General features: G+C 42.3%; 1 protein-coding gene across 4 annotated transcripts in view; it reads left to right on the top strand.

Moving 5' to 3' along the window:
- The first annotated feature begins 17,095 nt into the window (after positions 1-17,095).
- Positions 17,096-19,764, top strand: part of FAM13C (family with sequence similarity 13 member C) — a 229,668-nt gene continuing 226,999 nt past the window's right edge. For all 4 annotated transcript variants that reach the window (XM_073596307.1, XM_073596310.1, XM_073596309.1 and 1 more), the window contains exons 1-2: positions 17,096-17,205; positions 17,342-17,380. In XM_073596307.1, coding sequence (XP_073452408.1) covers positions 17,123-17,205; positions 17,342-17,380 — 122 coding nt within the window. In that variant the 5' untranslated portion in view covers positions 17,096-17,122. The remainder of the gene's footprint in view (positions 17,206-17,341; positions 17,381-19,764) is intronic.

Here is a 19,764-nt window from a genome sequence, read left to right on the forward strand (position 1 = left end):
CACTGTACTAGTACTGTGCGCCTCTGTATGGTACTATATACTACAATACACTGTACTAGTACAAAACAAAGTAACTGCTCCAGGTGTGGATAGCTGAACTGCTGATGAATGAACACACATAAGATGGGGATGCACGCCCTGTCGCTGCAGCAGACGAATGGATATACAAAAATAGGATGGCAGCACTCCCATATTAGATGCAAAAATAGAAAAGTTTATTGAGGAGATAAAATCATGAGACAAAAAGCATTGACATAGGCAATGGCAGGGGCAAAAGGTGACGCGTTTCACACGACTGGCGTGCTTCATCTAAACCATTCAGAATGCAATCACCAACATAATAATATACAAAAAGACATATCACATGATAACTTAACATAATTGATTCAAAACAGATGTGATTCTTCCGGTGATTGGATCCCTGTGTTCTGTTCTTTGCTCCCAAAATGAAAAACATTTTTCCAGATGAGTGGCTTGGGTAATGCTATTAAAATATCCATTGTGGAAAAAACATTAATGATAAACAATTACCACAATGCAAAGCATCATATCAAAGGCAATACATAAAAATCATAATAAAACCAAAAAAACAGAAACAAATAAAAATAGATACAGCAATCTCCTTTGTAGGAGGAAAAAACATACACACATGTCATCGCACGACATGACACACCATATCATGCAATGCAATATGGTAGATCGAATAATTACAATGAGCTTGGACTAAAATGCCCACGAGATGATGTGGCATCTCTCAAAGACACATGATTTCATGAGATGTATAAAATATAAAACATGTATAGTATATACATATATACCCCCAGACCTTTCCCTAGAATACCGGGTAAAAAATCAAAATTAAATCACTCATAAAAGTGAGTCAAGTCCCACTCAAAGTTTAAACCCCCCTGGTTTCCTAGTTTGTAAGGAAAATATCCAGAACACCTCTTGCTTGCAAAGTATTCTAAAATTATGACCACGTCTTCTAGGTGTACAAACTTTTTCTATACATTGAATTTTCAAGAGAGAGGTGTCTCCCCCATGTGTCTCATTGAAATGTCTAGCTACATTGGTCCCATGTTCCTTTTCAGTATCATAGATATGATCGTGTAGACGATCGTGAAGTTTCCTGGAAGTTCGACCAACGTATTGTATTGCACAAGCCTTTCATGTAATTAGGTAAATAATGTTCCTCATGTTACAAATAACAAAAGTTTTAATTTTAAATGTTCTCTGATTAGGGGAGACTCTTTTCACTCCACTACTAATCAATCGAGGACAACATGGACAATTACTAGCTCCACATCTGTACTGACCGGTGAAATCCAGCCCATGTACCTTTGTGGACACGGAAAACAAAATCACTTGGAGATAATGTATTGGCTAGAGAAAGAGCCCGCCTGGACACTGTTTTAAAACCCCTAGATAAAATACTCTGGTATTGTTCGTCCTCATATAACATTGGAACATAACGCTCCATGATTTTCCTAATCTTATTGTAGTCTACTCTATAAGTATAAGGGGTAGAGAAAACTGGAATCCTCTTTGCACTGGGCTCAGGTTTTGTTTTTTTGTAGCAAGCACTATCTATGTGTTTCTTCACCTATGTGAATCGCTCTTCTTAATGTGGTTGCATTTGAGCCAAGATCACTAAACCTGCCATACATCTCATCACTGGAAATCCCTCCCATCGCTGCAGATCCTGTGCAACCTTAAAAACTGTCCCACAGGGATGCCATGGGTGACATGTCTCGGGTGCCCAGAATCTGCGCAAAGGAGTGTTTCCCAACAGGGGCTTCCTGTACAAACTTGAGACGACACGACCCTCTTGGTGTGATAACACTATATCTTAAATTGGGACAGATTTATCATCCAAAAAAACTTTGAATTTCAGATTTAAAATATTGTCATTTAGATATTGTAAGAAATTCTCCAAAGTAAGTACACCCTGATTCCAAAAAAGGGTTCATATCTCCAAAAATGAACAACTTCTCCCACCAACCCATGTAGAGGTTGGTGAGAGAGGGTGAAAAATGGGCACCCGTGGATACCCCACACTTTTGGAGATAGAAAGAATCATCAAAACAAAATAAATTGTGCGTGAGAAGATAATCAAGGCACTCAATGATATATTGCTTCAATACAGGAGAATACCCACTTATACGTATCCAAAAAATATTCTACAGCCCTCAAGCCCAATGCATGGGGAAGCTAGGAATACAAACTGGACACATCACAAGTAATCCATACATCCCCCCTACCCATTCAATCTTGTCACATAGATTTAATAGTTGTTTAGTGTCTCTCAAATAACTAAGGAGTAACTTGACCAACGGTTGAAGCTGACAATCAACCCAAAAACCCAAGTACTATACTAGTACTGTGCTCCTCTGTATGATACTATATACTGCAATACCTGACCACTGTGACTTCTATATATAGAATACAAATCTACAATACTGAGACATACTCTACACTTATTTACATAAGTATGTGTATACACAGATAGTATATGTAGTGTGTGTATGTCTTTATATAAACTGTATAAACTCTTGGGTTTACAGAGAATGGTCCGAAAAAGAGAAAATATCCAGTGAGCAGCAGTTGTGTGGAGGAAAATGCCTTGTTGAGGTCAGAGGAGAATGAGCAGACTGGTTCAAGTGATAGGCAACAGTACCTCAAATAACCACACATTACAACCAACAGTATGCAGAATATCATCTCTGAATGCACAACACATTAAACCTTAAAGCAGATGGGCTACAGCAGCAGAAGACCCCATCAGATGCCACTCCTGTCAGCTAAGAACAGGAAACTGAGGATACAATTCACACAAGCTCACCAAAATTGGACAATAGAAGATTGGAAAAACGTTGCCCGGTCTTATGAGACTCGATTTCAGCTGCAACATTCAGATGGTGGGGTCAGAATTTGGCAACACCATGAAAGCATGGATCCATCCTGCCTTGTATCAATGGTTCAGGTTGGTGGTGGTGGTGTAAGGGTGTGGGGGATATTTTCTTGGCACACTTTGGGCCCCTTAGCAACTGAACATCATTTTAAAGGCCTACTTGAGAATTGTGCTGACCATGTTCATCCCTTTATGACTACAGTGTACTCATCTTCTGATAGGGGTCGCAGAAGTCGCCACTGCGGCCGGGCCCCTTGCTGCAGGGGGCCCGTATGCCTCGATAGGAGGAGCGGCAAGGGCGGCTGAGACCAAGCTCCCAGATCCTCAGTCTAACTGTAAATCAACACTGCGGGAGCTTGTCACACTGATTACACCTAAAGTGAAAGCAGTGCTCTCCCCTACAGTGGCGTACCTGGCAGGAAGAGCTAAACTAAGGTAAAGGACTGCGGATTTTTAAAAGGCTGTATGTATGTGTGTTTATATGTGTGTGCGCGTGTGTGTGTGTTTATGTGTGTGTGTGCGTGTGTGTGTTTATATGTGTGTGTGCATGTGTGTGTGTATGTGTTTATGTGTGTGCATATGTGCATTTATATATGTGTGTATATATATATATGTGTGTGTGTGTGTGTGTGTATATATATATATGTGTGTTATATTTGTGTGTGTGTACATTTTATTATGTGCTTTTAATCCTGAACCCCTATATGTGTAAAATCAGAACAGATTTTTTTTCCTCGCTTGTTCATAGTACCAGCAGAAAAATGCTGTTCTTTTAAAAAGCGATCCATTCTCGGATTGCTTTTCAGAGGCATTTGACAGCCGGTAAAGAGGCAATATGTTGACTCCTGACCGCCTGTCCAAAATGGAAATGGAGAAATCGGTTCCTTTATATGCAGCCACCTACTTGCGACCGGGCTGCTGTTCCGCCACCAGGCTTGGAAGAAAGGGCCCTGTCTGGGGGTCAGGGGGGACCCTTCATGGTTTCTTGCATCGGGACCCTGAAGGTTCTAGTTACGCCACTGTTCTGATGACTACTTCCAGCAGGATAATGCACCATGTCACAAAGCTCAAATCATCTCACCACTGGTTTCTTGAACATGACAATGAGGTCATGTCTTTCTTGGTTTCTATATCATCTCACCTAGGGGGTGTTTCTTTTTTTTTCTTTATTTCTCATACTGGGTTGTTTTTTACATATCTGTTCTTTCATTCATGTTTAGTTTTTACCTCCATCTGACCTGGTGTATGAGTTCTTCACACACCTCATCAATATTATTATACATTCAATATACAGTATCTCACAAAAATAAGTAGTGAGTGTACAGCTTGTATAACAGTGTAAATTTGCTGTCCCCTCAAAATAACTCGACACACAGCTATTAATGTCTAAACAGCTGGCAACAAAAGTGAGTACACCCCTAAGTGAAAATGTCCAAATTGGGCCCAATTAGCCATTTTCCCTCCTAGGTGTCATGTGGCTCGTTAGTGTTACAAGGTCTCAGGTGTGAATGGGGAGCAGGTGTGATAAATTTGGTGTTATCGCTCTCACTCTCACATACTGGTCACTGGGAGTTTAACATGGCACCTCATGGCAAAGAACTCTCTAAGGATCTGAAAAAAATAATTATTTCTCTACATAAAGATGGTCTAGGCTATAAGCAGATTGCCAAGACCCTGAAACTGAACTACAGCACTGTGGCCAAGACCATACAGCGGTTTAACAGGACAGGTTCCACTCAGAACAGGCCTCACCATGGTCGACCAAAGAAGTTGAGTGCACATGCTCAGTGTGATATCCAGAGGTTGTCTTTGGAAAATTGACGTATGAGAGCTGCCAGCATTGCTGCAGAGGTTGAAGGGGTGGGGGGTCAGCCTGTCAGTGCTCAGACCATACGCCGCACACTGCATCAAATTGGCTGTCGTTCCAGAATGAAGCCTCTTCTAAAGATGATACACAAGAAAGCCTGCAAACAGTTTGCTGAAGACAAGCAGACTAAGGACATGGATTACTGGAACCATGTCCTGTGGTCTCATGAGACCAAGCTAAACTTATCTGGTTCAGATGGTGTCAAGTGTGTGTGGTGGCAACCAGGTGAGGAGTACAAAGACAAGTGTGTCTTGCCTACAGTCAAGCATGGTGATGGGAGTGTCATGGTCTAAGGCTGCATGAGTTCTGCCAGCACTGGGGACCTACAGTTCATTGAGGGAACCATGAATGCCAACATGTACTGTGACATACTGAAGCAGAACAGGATCCCCTCCCTTCGGAGCCTGGGTCGCAGGGCAGTATTCCAACATGATAATGACCCCAAACACACCTCCAAGACGACCACTGCCTTGCTAAAGAAGCTGAGGGTAAAGGTTATGGACTGGCCAAGCATGTCTCCAGACCTAAACCCTATTAAACATCTGTAAGGCATCCTCAAACGTAAGGTGGAGGAGCGCAAGGTCTCTAACATCCACCAGCTCCATAATGGAGGAGTGGAAGAGGACTCCAGTGGCAACCTGTGAAGCTCTGGTGAACTCCATGACCAAGAGGGTTAAGGCAGTGCTGGAAAATAATGGTGGGCACACAAAATATTGACACTTTGGGCCCAATTTGAACATTTTCACTTAGGGGTGTACTCACTTTTGTTGCCAGTTGTTTAGACATTAATGGCTGTGTGTTGAGTTATTTTGAGGGGACAGCAAATTTACACTGTTATACAAGCTGTACACTCACTAATTTACATTGTAGCAAAGTGTCATTTCTTTAGTGGTGTCACATGAAAAGATATAATAAAATATTTACAAAAATGTGAGGAGTGTACTCAATTTTGTGAGATACTGTATTCTACTGATTTTAATCCACAGAAGTGTTAGCTCACTGTCACCTATACTTGCACATTGTCTTTGGAGAATCCACAGTGCTCCCAGCTTGTCCACGTGTCTCTACCTCAGCTCCCATGCAGCTCCGATCCTCTGTTCACATCTATGCAGTTGACGTGAGTATTTATAGGGATGCCCATTCTGTTCCCTATACCCACTACTTACCCTTATTATTTAGCTACAACATTACATAGATGCATGATGTCCATACAGATGATTTTATATGTTTTTTATATTGTTCCACTCGAGACTTTTAAATATCATCCAGCCCTTCCCGTGGCCTATGTCGTGCAGGACGTTAATATGTATATGTAGTTTTTAGCATGCCTTGCGTTTATGCGATCTTGTGTATGCACTTTTTGTCATTGAGTATGCTGTATATGACCTCATAAAGGCAAAGTTATAAAATGTTCATTGCAATGACTACTTTTTGGTATACATCTTTAATTTAAAATCCCAACCTTCCTTTTTGTGTTCGTATATAGGGATGGAGTCGCATGGGTGCATGCGTCTCATATAAAGTCCCAAACGGTTCCTAGTATATGACAATGGGTTCACTGTACTCCAATGGCCTCCACAGTCCAGATCTCAATCTAATAGAGCACCTTTGTGGTGGAACAGGACATTCACATCATGGATGTGCAGCCGACAAATCTGCAGCAATTGCGTGATGCTATCATGTCAATATGGACAAAAATCTTGGAGGAATGTTTCCAACACCTTGTTGAATCTATGCCACGAACAATTAAGGCAGTTCTAAGGGCAAAAGTCGGGGGGGGGGGGGGGGGGCAGAGTGCCAGCAGGGGATCATAAAAGAGGAGGATTGGAGCTGCTTTTTGCAAAATCATTACACAGAGCATGTAAGTATAACATGTTTGCTATTCTTTTTTAATAAGAATTTTTTTCTTTACAAGCACTTTAACATTTTCACCAGCCTATTCTCCTCTCCAATGTGTGTTTTTTTTAATAAACTTTTTTTAGTTCCATCCTGCCTCCATTCTCGCCTAGGTGAGAATGCCATTTAACCACTTCAGCCCCGGAAGGTTTTACCCCCCCCCCCCCCTCCCTCCTGACCAGAGCACTTTTTACAATTTGGCACTGCGTCGCTTTAACTGGTAATTGCACGGTCATGCAATGCTGTACCCAAACGAAATTTGCGCCCTTTTCTTTTATCACAAATAGAGCTTTCTTTTGGTGCTATTTGATCACCTCTGTGTTTTTTTTTCGCGCTGTACGCAAAAAAAGCAACAATTTTGAAAAAAAAAAAAAAAAAGACAATATTTTTTACTTTTTGCTATGATAAATATACCCAAAAATGTTTTTAAAAAACACATTTCTGTACGAGGTTTTGCGCAGGGGAGCCATTCTACCCTTCTATGAACTCTGATCTTTAGTTCTTTCCATAGATTTTCTATTGGATTCAGGTCAGGTGATTGACTGGGCCATTCTAGAAGCTTTATTTTCTTTTTTTTTTAAACCAATTGAGAGCTTCCTTGGCTTTGTGTTTGGGATCATTATCATGCTGAAATGTTAACTCTCATTTTATCATCCTGGTAGATGGTAGCAGATTTTTATCAAGAATGTCCTGGTACATTTTTCCATTCATCCTTCTATCAATGATATAAAGTTTGTCAGTACTGTATGCTGGAAAAGCCCCACACCATGATGTTCCCACCTCCAAACTTCACTGTTTGTATGGGGGTGTTTTTGGGGTGATGTGCAGTGCCATTTAACCTCCAAACATGGTGTGTATTATGGCATCCAAATAGTTGAAGTTTGGTCTCATTTGACCAGACTACAGTATATTCTCCCAGTATTTTACAGGCTTTTCTAAATGTTGTGCAGTAAACTCTTAACAAGCTTCAACATGCTTTTTCAGCAATGGAGTCTTGCTTGGTGAGCTTGCATACAGGTGGTTGAGTGCATTGCTTATTGCTTTCTTTAAAACAGCTGTACTTGCTAATTCCAGGTCTTTCTGAAGTTCTCCACAAGTGGTTCTTTACTCTTGGACAACTCTTCTGATAATTCTTTTCATCTGTCCAAAATCTTGCGAGGAGCACCTGGTTGTGGCCGGTTTATGGTGCAATGTTCTTTCCACTTCCGGATTATGGCTCCAACAGTGCTCACTGGAACATTTAGAAGTTTAGAAATCCTTCTGTAGCCATCAGTATGTTTTGCAACAATAAGGTTGCAAAGGTCTTGAGAGAGCTCTTTGCTTTTACCCATCGTGAGAGGTTTCTTGTGAGACACCTTGCTAATGAGATACTTTTTTATAGGCCATCAGTTGAGACTGAACCAGCTGATTTTGCACTGACAAGGGTCAGGATTGCTTGCTAATTATTGATAGAAATCAGCTGGTGTTTTGGTTTTACATTTTGCACCTCTTTCTTCATGTGTTCAATACTTTTTCCCCGTGTCATTCCATTTTATTGCACATAACTTAATTTATGAACTTATTTGTTTTAGTTTCTTTGTATGTACGGATTGCATGGGCTGTTACCAACATGTGTTGAAAATTCCATGTCAAAAGCACCTTTAGACATATATTTACCTAGAAAAATGGTGATGTGTTCAATACTTATTTTACCCTCTGTAAACGGGGGCAGTAAAGCCTTCTAAGATATTTGATGTCAATACTCCAAGAGGTATTACATGATGACATGAGGTACCATCTCTGACTGCGCATGTGCGAGATCTGGTGCCATGTCATTAGGGGGCCAGCTGCAGGAATGAGGAGGAGACAGCCGACTCCTTGTGGTGTAAAAAGGAAGACAGTGGTGTGGGACAAGACCTGGAGTAGGAGGGAGGTGGCAGGAAAAAAGACAAAGCCAGAACCCCTCGACTTTTAAGTAGACCAACCCATCCCGTGATAGGAATCTTTCATTCCTTGTAAACACCTTTTAAGATCCTTCTTTGCATAAACCACCTAATATTTCTGACCATTCAGTTTTACACTGAATGACATGCCACACCCCCTTGTGACTCCATTAAGACCTAGTGATTGGCTGCTCAAGGCCCACGCCTTGTATTGCAGAAAGGCAGGTGGTGTCACATGGGATACTATATTCATCCAGTGGGACTCCACTATACACTAATCAGTGGCAGTAGCAAAGGTTTTCCAACATTCCTGTTTGACAAAAATCGTTTTAACAATCCACTTCTTTTAAATAGGGATGGCCGTGCATGGAACAAAATTTGGCCAGCCCCCGCTGAACCAGCCAAATTTTGATTCATCTATGGTCAGCTTTACTCTGTCTGGGACAGTTCTGTACCCTGGTAGCCAAAAAGGCACCCAACATTTTCTACCCTATCATTTACATGGAATATGGTGATGGATAATTTACACACCACATCCCTAACAATTGCATAAACCAACATAGAAGAAAATTACAATCCATTTTATGTTATTTTTTTTCAGGAATAAAAAAACATAAATCTAATATTTTATTTATTTGTTTCACACAGTAAATCATTAAAATCAGATAAAAATAAAAAAAATAATATCCCATATGAGGTTAGAACATAGTTTTGTTAAAGCAGAACTTTACCCATAACCACCTAATAAAAAATGTTCTTTAGCAAGGAACATAAATTAATAATTATACTACCAAAATTAGTGTGCTGTAAATTTCCTCCAGCACTGTTCCTGTCTCTTCTTGTTGGAGGCTACCATTTTGCTGAAGCCCAGAGCCCCTGAGCAGCAGTAAATCTTTAGGCTGTCAGCAGATTGGCCTCTATATTTCAGCACAGTGCCAATAAATAGCAACAGAGCAGGGTGAGACAGTGTATTTCTGGATTTTAAACAGTATAGGCACTTATTTTTAATGTTTTACACTGCAGCATGAAGTGATCTAGCAGGTCTATTTTTTGTCTAAAGTACAAGTAAAGACATCTCATGCCTCAAATGTCACCCAATTAAATCAGCGTGTTTTAATTCCAAGATTATATCAATCTATCACTTTAGATGCATATTACACAGTGTTTCAATAATTGACTTGTGTGTGAGTGTGATCACGCCTCTATGTGTGTTTCATAATGTAGCTTCCTCAGGAGATATCAAAATGATTTGGTTCTAACTTATGAACATCAAAATCGGAGGAAGGGTTTAAGAATTACAGCTCTTAAGAATAGCTACCCCCCCCCCCTTTTTCAAGGGCCAAAAGTAATTAAATCAAAAGCTGTTTCATGGCCAGGTGGGGGCTTACTCCCTCATTATTTCTTCATCAATGAAGCAGGTAAAAGGTCTGGAGTTGATTCTAAGTGTGATATTTGCATTTGGAATCTGTTGCTGTGAACCTTCATAATACGTTCAAAGGAGCTGTCCATGCAAGTGAAACAGGCCATTGTAAGGCTTCAAAACTAAGCAAATATATCAGAGAGATAACAACAACATTAGGAGTGGCCAAATCAACAGTTTGGTACATTCTGAGCAAGGAAGAACACTCTGGTGAGCTCAGCAACATAAAATGGCCTGGACGTCCATGGAAGACAACAGTGGTGGATAATCACAGGATCCTCTCTATGGTAAAAAAAAACCCATTCACAACATGCAGACAAGTGAAGGACACTCTCCAGGAGGTGGGCGTATCATTGTCAAAGTCTACAATCAAGAGAAGGACTTCACAAGAGCAAATACAGAGGGTTCACCACATGGTGCAAACCCTTCATAAGCCTGAAGAATAGAAAAGCCAGATTACACTTTGCCAAAAAAAATCTAAAAAAGCCAAACCAATTCTGGAAAAGCATTCTTTCGATAGATGAAACTATGATTAATCTGTGCCAGAATGACGGGAAGAAAAGAGTGTGGAGAAGGCTTGGAACAGCTTATGATTCAAAGCACACAATGTCATCTGTAAAACATGGTGGAGTTTGCAGTGTGATGGCATGGGCATGCATAGCTTCCAGTGGCACTGGGTCATTGGTGTTTATTGCTGATGTGACAGAAGACTGAAGCAGCCGGATGAATTCTGCAGTCAGCCTAGATTCAGCCAAATGCAGCAAAGTTGATTGGACGGCGCTTCACAGTACAGATGGACAATGATCCAGAACACACTGCAAAAGCAACCCAGGAGCTTTTGACGGAAAAGAAGTGAATATTCTGCCATGGGCGAGTCAGTCACCTGATCTCAACCCAATTGAGCATGCATTTCACTTGCTGAAGGCAAAACTAATGCCGCGTACACACGGTCGGACTTTTCGGCTACAAAAGTCCGACAGCCCATCAGACAGACTTTCGACAGACTTTCGATGGACTTTTGGCGGACTTGCGGCAGACTTTCTAACGAACGGACTTGCCTACATACGATCACACAAAAGTCCGACGGATTCGTATGTGATGACGTACACCGGACTAAAATAAGGAAGTTGATAGCCAGTAGCCAATAGCTGCCCGAATTGTCCGCCGGATTTGGTCCGTCGGCGTCCGTTGGAGTTTTGTAGATGAAAAGTCCGACCGTGTGTACTCGGCATAAAGGCAGAAAGACCTACAAACAAAGAACTGAAGACAGATGCAGTTAGAGCTGGCCAAGCATCAGAAAGGAGGAAACCCAGTCTTTGGTAATGTACATGGGTTCTAGACTTCAGGCAGTCATTGCCAGTAAAGGATTTGCAACAAAATATTAAATATTTATGTTCAACTCCTTGAATTAAACTGAAAGTCTGCACTTCAAATTCATTTGGATTGTTTTTTTTTAAATTTTATTCTGGTGGCAAACAGAGCCAAAAGTATGAAAATTGTGCCTGTGTCCAAATATATATAGACCTAACTGTATATTTTCTGAAAGTCGACACCCTAGAGAATAAAATAGTGGTAGTTCCAATTTTATATGTTGCACAATATTACCACAAAATTTCAGTAAAAAACACATTAAAAGTTAATTTTAGGGGGCACAAAAAACAAAATAAATGATCCAATTTTTTGGTAAAATATTAGAGGTGCACTGTATGGACATTTTGGTACCGAAACTTAGCCAAAAACTGAAACCGAAAATGACTTTTTTTAAAAAAATTATATTTTTATACATAATTTGTATTCTATGCAACTTTTTAATTAATATTAAATTAAATGAATGAATTGGTCAGCCATTATTGGCACCTTTAGCGCAAGAAAAGCTAAAAAAAAAAAAAATGCATCCCATTAAATTCAATGTATGTCTTCACACTGGTCTGTTGCGTTTCCATTGAGCTGTTAAATCCTGCTTGCTGCATTTTTAGTCAGTTAAAAAAAACGTACCAAAAACGTACCCCCCCCATTAAAATACATTGAAAGTGCAGAAGAAACGCATCATTAACGCACCTGTGTTACATTTTTGATGCAGTTTTTGAGTCACATGACCTATGAACAACAAACCATAAGCACAGTTGAATTTGTGACAAAATCTGTGAATTTGCGGCAAAATCACATGCATTTTCGGGGTTTACATTTGTACATGCGTATATGTAGGGGTGGGGGGGCTTTTATGTGCTAGGGTGTAACTTACATTTTTTACAATTAAAATCCCCCCCCCCCATCTCATAGGGGATAAAAAGTCCTCTGTGCATAGTTGCCAACAGTCCCGATTTTCCAGGGACATTCACAGCATTCAGACCCATTTCCCGGTCTGACCGTGTCCTCTGAAAAGTCACAGCAAATTGGCTTTGTCCCAGATGGCCGCAGCTTCCTGCATATCCGAAGCTCGGGCAAGCTTAGGCAGGGGGTGCATACACATGACATCATGGTTATGGTGCCACCCTGAATGCAGTGGGCAAACCCCCCAGAGACACAAGTGAACAGAGCGCCTGGGCTGTGATCTCAAATTTTCCAACAACAAAATCTGTTGTTGGAAATTCCGATCGTGTGTACACAATTCCAACACACAAAATTCCACGTGTGCTCGGAATCAAGCAGAAGAGCCGCACTTCATTTTTCTTGGCTCGCCGTACGTGTTGTCACCGCGTTCTTGATGTTCGGAATTTCCAACAAGATTTGTGTGACCGTGTGTATGCTAGACAAGTTTGAGCCAACATCCGTCGGGAAAAAAAACATGGATTTTGTTGTGCGATCGTTTGTACGCGGCATAAGTATGTGGGCATCCGGGGTAAAGCTGTCCACATAGACCATCCTCCTCACCGCCATCGACGTCATCCCTTCCATGCTGCACCCCATGTGCAGTTCAAGCCACGCTTTTAGATTGCTCTACTGCAGGGTAGTCTTCCAGGTCACGATTGCAGACTGACAGTGGTGAGAGCCGGCGGTGCGGAGGACGGTCTATGTGGACAGCTTTACCCCGGATGCCTGTATACTTAGATGTACCTTTTCTAATCATCAACCATGTGAGTTGCTAAATGTTGTACCTTCATTAAATGTAACCATATTGCTACACTTAGAGGCGCCTCTCTTCTCTTTTATACTCTGTAAATCCTGATGGATTTTGCTTCTAATCCCCTTGTGGAGGCTTCCATTTGTGGATGGACATTTTATGGTTACACAACCTATCACATTGCTATTTTCTTTTTTTGTAAAATGTTTCCAGATAATTACATACTTCACCATCAGCCCCTGAAGAAGAGGTTTCAACATTTACAACCTTGAAACGCGTCAGGCCTCTGTTCCAGCCCACTGCCGGCACAGTCTGTGTGGAGTTAAGTGTATTGTTGTAAACAGACATGTATACTCCTTTTCTTGCCACCATCTGAAATAATATATTTTTTTGATACATTACTGTTTGAAGACTCTTGCCTTTCAAAATCCCACTAGAGGAAATTTCCCATTGTGTAGTCATATAGGGATGTGGGCAAGGCATCTTCTTCCACCAAGATCTCGTCACTACCACTATTTAATCTTTTTATATGGACTTTAAACTAAAGGACTTATGAATAAATGGTTGTGAAACGAATCATTTGAGTTTCCATTATTTCTTATGGGGAAATTCGACTTGATATATGAGTGCTTTGGATTACAAACATGTTTCCGGAACAAATTATGCTCGCAATCAAAGGTTTTACTGCATATGTAATGGAAAAAAACAGTCCTAAGAGTGCAAGAGAGACAGACATTTCCTACATTTAAGCCGTGTACACACGGGCGGACTTTTCAGCATCAAACGTCCGAGGGTCTTTCCGACGGACTTTCGACAGAGTTACGACGGACTTTCAGGACAACCGGACTTGCCCACACACGAACGGACTAAAGTCCGTTCAAAAGTCCTTTGGTATGAACGTGATGACGTACGAAGGGACTAGAATAAGAAAGTTCATAGCCAGCAGCCAGTAGCTGCCCTTTTTTGTCTGTCGGACTAGCATACAGACGAACGGATTTTTCGACCAGACAAGTCCGTCGGAAAGATTTGAAACATGTTCCAAATCTAAAGTCCATCTGATTTTCGACAGAAAAAGTCCACTGAAGGTCCGATGAAGCCCACACACGTCGGACCAGTCCGGTCGACAAGTCCGCCCGTGTGTACACGGCATAAGCCCAGGTTCACACTGAGCTGCGTGAATGAAGCCGTGTGTTCAGCTGAACTTGCACAATTTCACTCCTGCATATCAGTCCCGATTTCAGCAGCAATTTCACAGACATCTGTGCAGGTTTCTGCACAGATGTCAATGGAAATCACACCCAGAAATCACAAAAAGTAGTACAGAAACAACTTTTTTAAATCAAATGCCATGTCGCACCAATTAGGACGGTGCTATTGCCGCCGATTTAACATGTCAAGACACACCAATGTGAACCAGGGCTAAAGGCATTTGGGAGGGCCTAATAAAGTGTGGAATTTGTTATCTGTAAAAAACACTTCTACATGCAAACGCTGAAAGCCGCAAAACACGCATAAACACGGCGTGTAAAAGTGGCAAAATTTACATTTTGAAATGTCGGTTAATAGCTGTCAAGTTCCAGCGTTCTGTAGAGGTTTTCAAACGTCCTGTGTACATGAAACTTTTGGGCCAAAAAATGTTTTGGCGTGTTACTGCATCCTAACGCTACAGTAAGACCCCTTTCACACTGAGGCAGTTTTCAGGTGTTTTAGTACTAAGCCCGGGTTCACACTATAACGGGCTGCGGATCGCACAGCAGCACTGTGCGTCCCTGTTCCCCGTTTCAGGGACGAATCAGGGCTGATTCTATGCCTGAATTTGGCCCTGAAACGGAGCCAAAGACACACAGCGTTTTTGTGCAGTGCGCTCCGCAGCCGCCCTGGAGATATGTGAACCGGCTCCATAGGGAGCCAGTCACATTCTCCTGCTATGCGAATTAGATGTGCGGAAATGCACATCTAATTCGCATAGGTGTGAACCCGGGCTAAGACCCCTTTCACACTGGAGCGTTTTTCAGGCAGTTTTCAGGCGCTTTAGCGTTAAAAAAAGCGCCTGTAAAGGGCCTGAAAGAAGCCTCATCTGCAATCCTAATGTGAAAGCCCGAGCCCTTTCACACTGGCAGCACCTGAAAAACGCTGGTAAAGCGCAGCTTAAGAACCCTTTCACACCGGGGCATTTTTCAGGCGTTTTTTGGGCGCTGGCAGTGTGAAAGGGCTCGGGCCATCAGCGCACCCAGCCCAGTGGCAAAAACACGAAAGCACTGCAAAGAAGCTGCTTGCAGGACTTTGTTTTGACGCCCTGCCAGTGCAGCGCCCCAGTGTGAAAGCACTCGGGCTTTCACATTGGGATTGCAGATGAGGCTTCTTTCAGGCGCTTTTTTTAACGCTAAAGCACCTGAAAAACGCCCCAGTGTGAAAGGGGTCTTAAAATAGTGCCTGTAAAGCGCCTGAAAATTGCCTCTCATGCCTCCCCAGTGTGCTTTCACACTGGGACGGTACGCTTGCGGGACGGGAAAAAAAGAAAGTCCTGCAAGCTGAATCTTTGGGGCGGTGTGGGAGCGCTGTATACACCCCTCCTAAACCACCCCTGCCCATTGGAATGAATGGGCAGTGCTTCCAAAGCGCCACAACGCGGGTGCTTTTAACCCTTTCTTCTGCCACTAGCGGGGGGTTTAAAAGCGCCCCGCTAGCAGCCAAAATAGGGTTGCCACCTCATCCCTTTAAACCCAAACACCTTTGAATTACAAAGGTTCTGAGGCCAATTAAATGCAGATAAGGCACCAAGTGAGTTTAATTACCACCTTAATCAGTCACAGAACCTGTGTAATCAATGTGTGTTCAGGTTTTAGTGCTCTTTAACACGGGGCGGATCAGTGATGATCCACCCCGTGAACACCCGCTTGCTCAGCCGGGATCGCTCCGCCAATCCCTGCTGAGCAGGAAGATGACAGGTCCATCGCTGCACAGTGTGCAGCGATGGACCTGTCAGAGTGCCGCTCTCCCCTATGGGGGATCGGAAGATGACGGACCGTAGAGTCCTCCGTCACCCGATCCAATCTGAAAACGGATGGAAAAGTAGGGTTTTCCTCCGTTACACTTTTTTGGATCGGAGCGGGTCGGATGTCAGCGGACATGTCACCGCTGACATCCGAAGCTCCATAGGGATACATGTATGTCCGTTTTTAATCCGAAAACGGAAGGATGAAAAACGGACATATGGATCGTCCGTGTGAAAGAGCCCTAAGGGCCGGTTCACACTGCTGCGATGTCAGCGTTCGGATGTGATTCGCACTGCACTGCTAATCACATGCGATCTCTGCGCGATGCGATTTCAGCCATACAAATCGTATGACTGAATTTGCATCAAACTCGCACAGGACCTTTTTTTTTGTTCGCAGCAGAATCGGAACGCATTGGGTGTTCACACCCACGTGATTTAATTCCTGTCCGAGTTTGCAGATCGCACTGCGATCTGCAAACTGATCTGGGGGTGTCATTAACTTTTAACTGACGCTGTCTCCCAGCAGTTCGCATAGGGCAGTGTGAACTGCGATGCGGGAACCCACAGTGGATTCGCAAGGTTCCCGCATCGCAAGCGGTGTGAACCGGCGCTAAAGGGATGAGGTGGCAACTCTAGGCCAAAAAGTGCTGCTAAAACAACGGTAAAGCGCCTCTAAAACTAGCAGTGCTTTACCGCTAACGGACCCGCCGCCCCAGTATGAAAGGAGTCTAAATAAAGATTCTGGCCCATAGAATGCATAAATGCCAAACGCATGCAAAAAAAAAGTGCATAAATGTTTGTGAAAAATGCACAATTTACATTGTTTTTTTTTTAAATCTGCTTTTCTCGTGTAAGTGGAAAAGGCGTCCAAAAGAGCGCAGTATACATGAAGCCTCAGGCAGAATCCAAACCTACAGCAGCCCCTTCCATTACCACATGAAATGTATTATGAACATCACAATGTCTGTGTTATGAACTCCTGTGGAATAAAAACACGGCGTTTGGGTTTGTTTCAGTCAGAGGCTGTGTCTCTGTGAGCAGCATCTGATGTGCTGTGTGTGGTTGGAGTGTTGCAGCAGCAGGGCTAGTCCCTTGTGGGGAGGCAGTGAGCATGTGCAGTGCAGCCCAAGGTATGTGCATGTCGAGCTAACAGAAAGGCTTGTCTTTGCAATGCCATGTTTGTGTATGTGTGCCATCCACCGGACAGGATTCCGTCAGCCTGGGAGCCCCGCTCTGTAATCTGATGTTTTCTTGTTTCTGTTTCAGCCTTCAGGACAATTCGTTCGGCAGCACAGCTGTAACCGAGTAAGTGCAATCTTTAAATCCACTGTAATATGATTAGAGGAAACAACAATGTATCCAGGGCTGTGTGATCCAGCCTGTTTTCTAGTGCACTCCCTGCTGTCATTTTCCAGATGTCTGACCGAGTTTATTCTTAGATCGCCCAGACTGGAAGAAATCTCTTTTTCTAAACCTAGATCTAGGTGTCAATCACTTCTAATTAGATCCAGCAGCGTGATTCTTCTGTATTCTGTCTGATTGTGGAGCTTGCTGCTGGAGAAAACAAGAAAACAGGTCGATTTTTCCCTGAGTGGGCTGTGATCACAGTCTTAAATATTTTATTGCCACTAAACCGTATACATATTGGAGATGCATTGATGTGCTGGGCAGCATGGAGCAAGAAAAAAAAAAATCCTCATTGAATGCACATCTATGTATGTCATAGGAGACTGATGTTTAATAAATGGGGATGCAGCTGGCCAAAAAAAAAAAAAAAAAAAAGAAAGTGGTTTAAATAAAGCACAGGAACAAAACTTTAATACAGCAGTCATTTTATTTCCCACAACACTGGGTGTAGAGACATTAAACATAAAAAAGGTACAAGGCAGAGCTCCTAATCTTCCAGCTGGAACCCTTCTGCATCTTGCATTCATCGGCTTTGATATATGGGTTGCACGTATGCACCTGAAATGTACCATTAATTTATGAAGGCAACAAAAAATCATTTGTAACCGCATAAATTTACACTGCTTTGCATATTATGAATATTTGAGCAATTTGGAATGCAAACAGCCATTTTTTTTTCCCACAATGGAAATAAACCTTGATATTCAAATAATGTTTGAGTGATCAGCACATCCTTTAGACCTCCTTTTTAGAGCAAATTAGTATTATTATTATTATTTTTTTTTTTTGAGCAATCAGACTTAAATATCTTATACACGTGTTGACAACTGCATTGTGAATGAATGGCTGATCATTAAAAATATAATTTTAGTGAAATTGGGCCTTTGAACAGTTCTATGCAGGGCTGGTAAATTGTATAGACCAAATCTAGTATTTATTTATTTTTTTTAAGAAGATACCTTTACAGTTTACACAAAGATCTAGGAGAAAACAAGTCATTCTAATTCAGAGGGAAAGCTATACTGAGTGAAACATGTTGAGCTGTCATTGCTGATTACTCCTTATGGTGATTCTGGTTGCCTGGCAGTGAAAATGAGCCTTTGACTTTAATAATTTGAGTCACTATGGGGTTGATTTACTAAAGGCAAATAGACTGTGCACCTTGCAATGTACAGTTGCACCCTGCAAGAGAAATTGCTCCAGAGCTTAGTAAATGAGATGACGGTTCCCTTTGCAAAGAATACCCAAACACGTACAAGGAATGTACAAGCAAAATGCTGTGTTTTTTTTTTTTTTTATATGATTGGATGATTGAAGTCAGCAGCGCTTCTGCTCATTTACTAAGCTCTGGAGCAACTGCACTTTGCAAAAGGCACAGTCTATTTGCCTTTAGTAAATTAACCCCTTAGTTTACCTTTTCAGAAAAAATTAAAAGCTGAGCTAACACCGTAGCTCCTTCCCCATGTCCCCCTTTCCTGGGCTCCGCTGTACTTACCTGCTGTGCTGAGCAGTCTGTACCCATACAGCCCGTGTAGCAGTCCAGGGATTTGACATGTCCATTCTTCTCCCTTTTCTTGGTGAAAAGCTTCTGGGACAGATCAGAGCGACTGTGTTGGCGCTGACCAATCAGATTTGCTTGGATCTGTCCCGGAAGAGGTGCATAGAGAAGAGGGAGAAGAGTGGGTATTTCAATCCCCAGTCTGCTGCATGGGCACTGACAGCTCAGCACCCATGGAGGTAAGTACAGCGGATACCACGGGGTGGGGAGAATGTACAGTGTTCACTTTTACATCTTTTTTCTGAAAAGGTGAACTACCACTCTAACTGAAGCAATCAGAAAATCTGGGGTCTTTACTTCGTCTGATTTTGTAATGTGCATGCCTTTTCCTATTCCGTGGCTTTAACTGGAGCAATTAGTAGATCGGGAGTTTTTCTTCCTCTGATTTTGTAATTTCAATGCTATTTCCTAGCCAATGGCTTGAGGTTTGGAAGCCAGAGACAACCAAGAAACTAGCATTTTCAGGAGGTGGTCAGCATTGATAGCCAACATATTATTTTTTTTTTCCCTGTCCCCTCTGCTGTTGTAGCAGATGGGATTTGTAGTTCATTCATTCACAGATCTCTGTGAATGAATGACGTGGCTGTGCAGATGTAGCCCCACACAGCTACACCAATTTTATAAAGGGTAGCTGGTGCGGGGAAGAGGAAATTCCCACCCAACTTCAAGGGGAGGGGGGGTGATTGAGGGGCTCAGGGGGTGAGGGTTGGGGTGCATAGCAACA

The sequence above is a fragment of the Aquarana catesbeiana genome, linkage group LG08, assembly GCF_042186555.1.
Source record: "Aquarana catesbeiana isolate 2022-GZ linkage group LG08, ASM4218655v1, whole genome shotgun sequence".
In the NCBI taxonomy this organism is placed as follows: domain Eukaryota; kingdom Metazoa; phylum Chordata; class Amphibia; order Anura; family Ranidae; genus Aquarana; species Aquarana catesbeiana.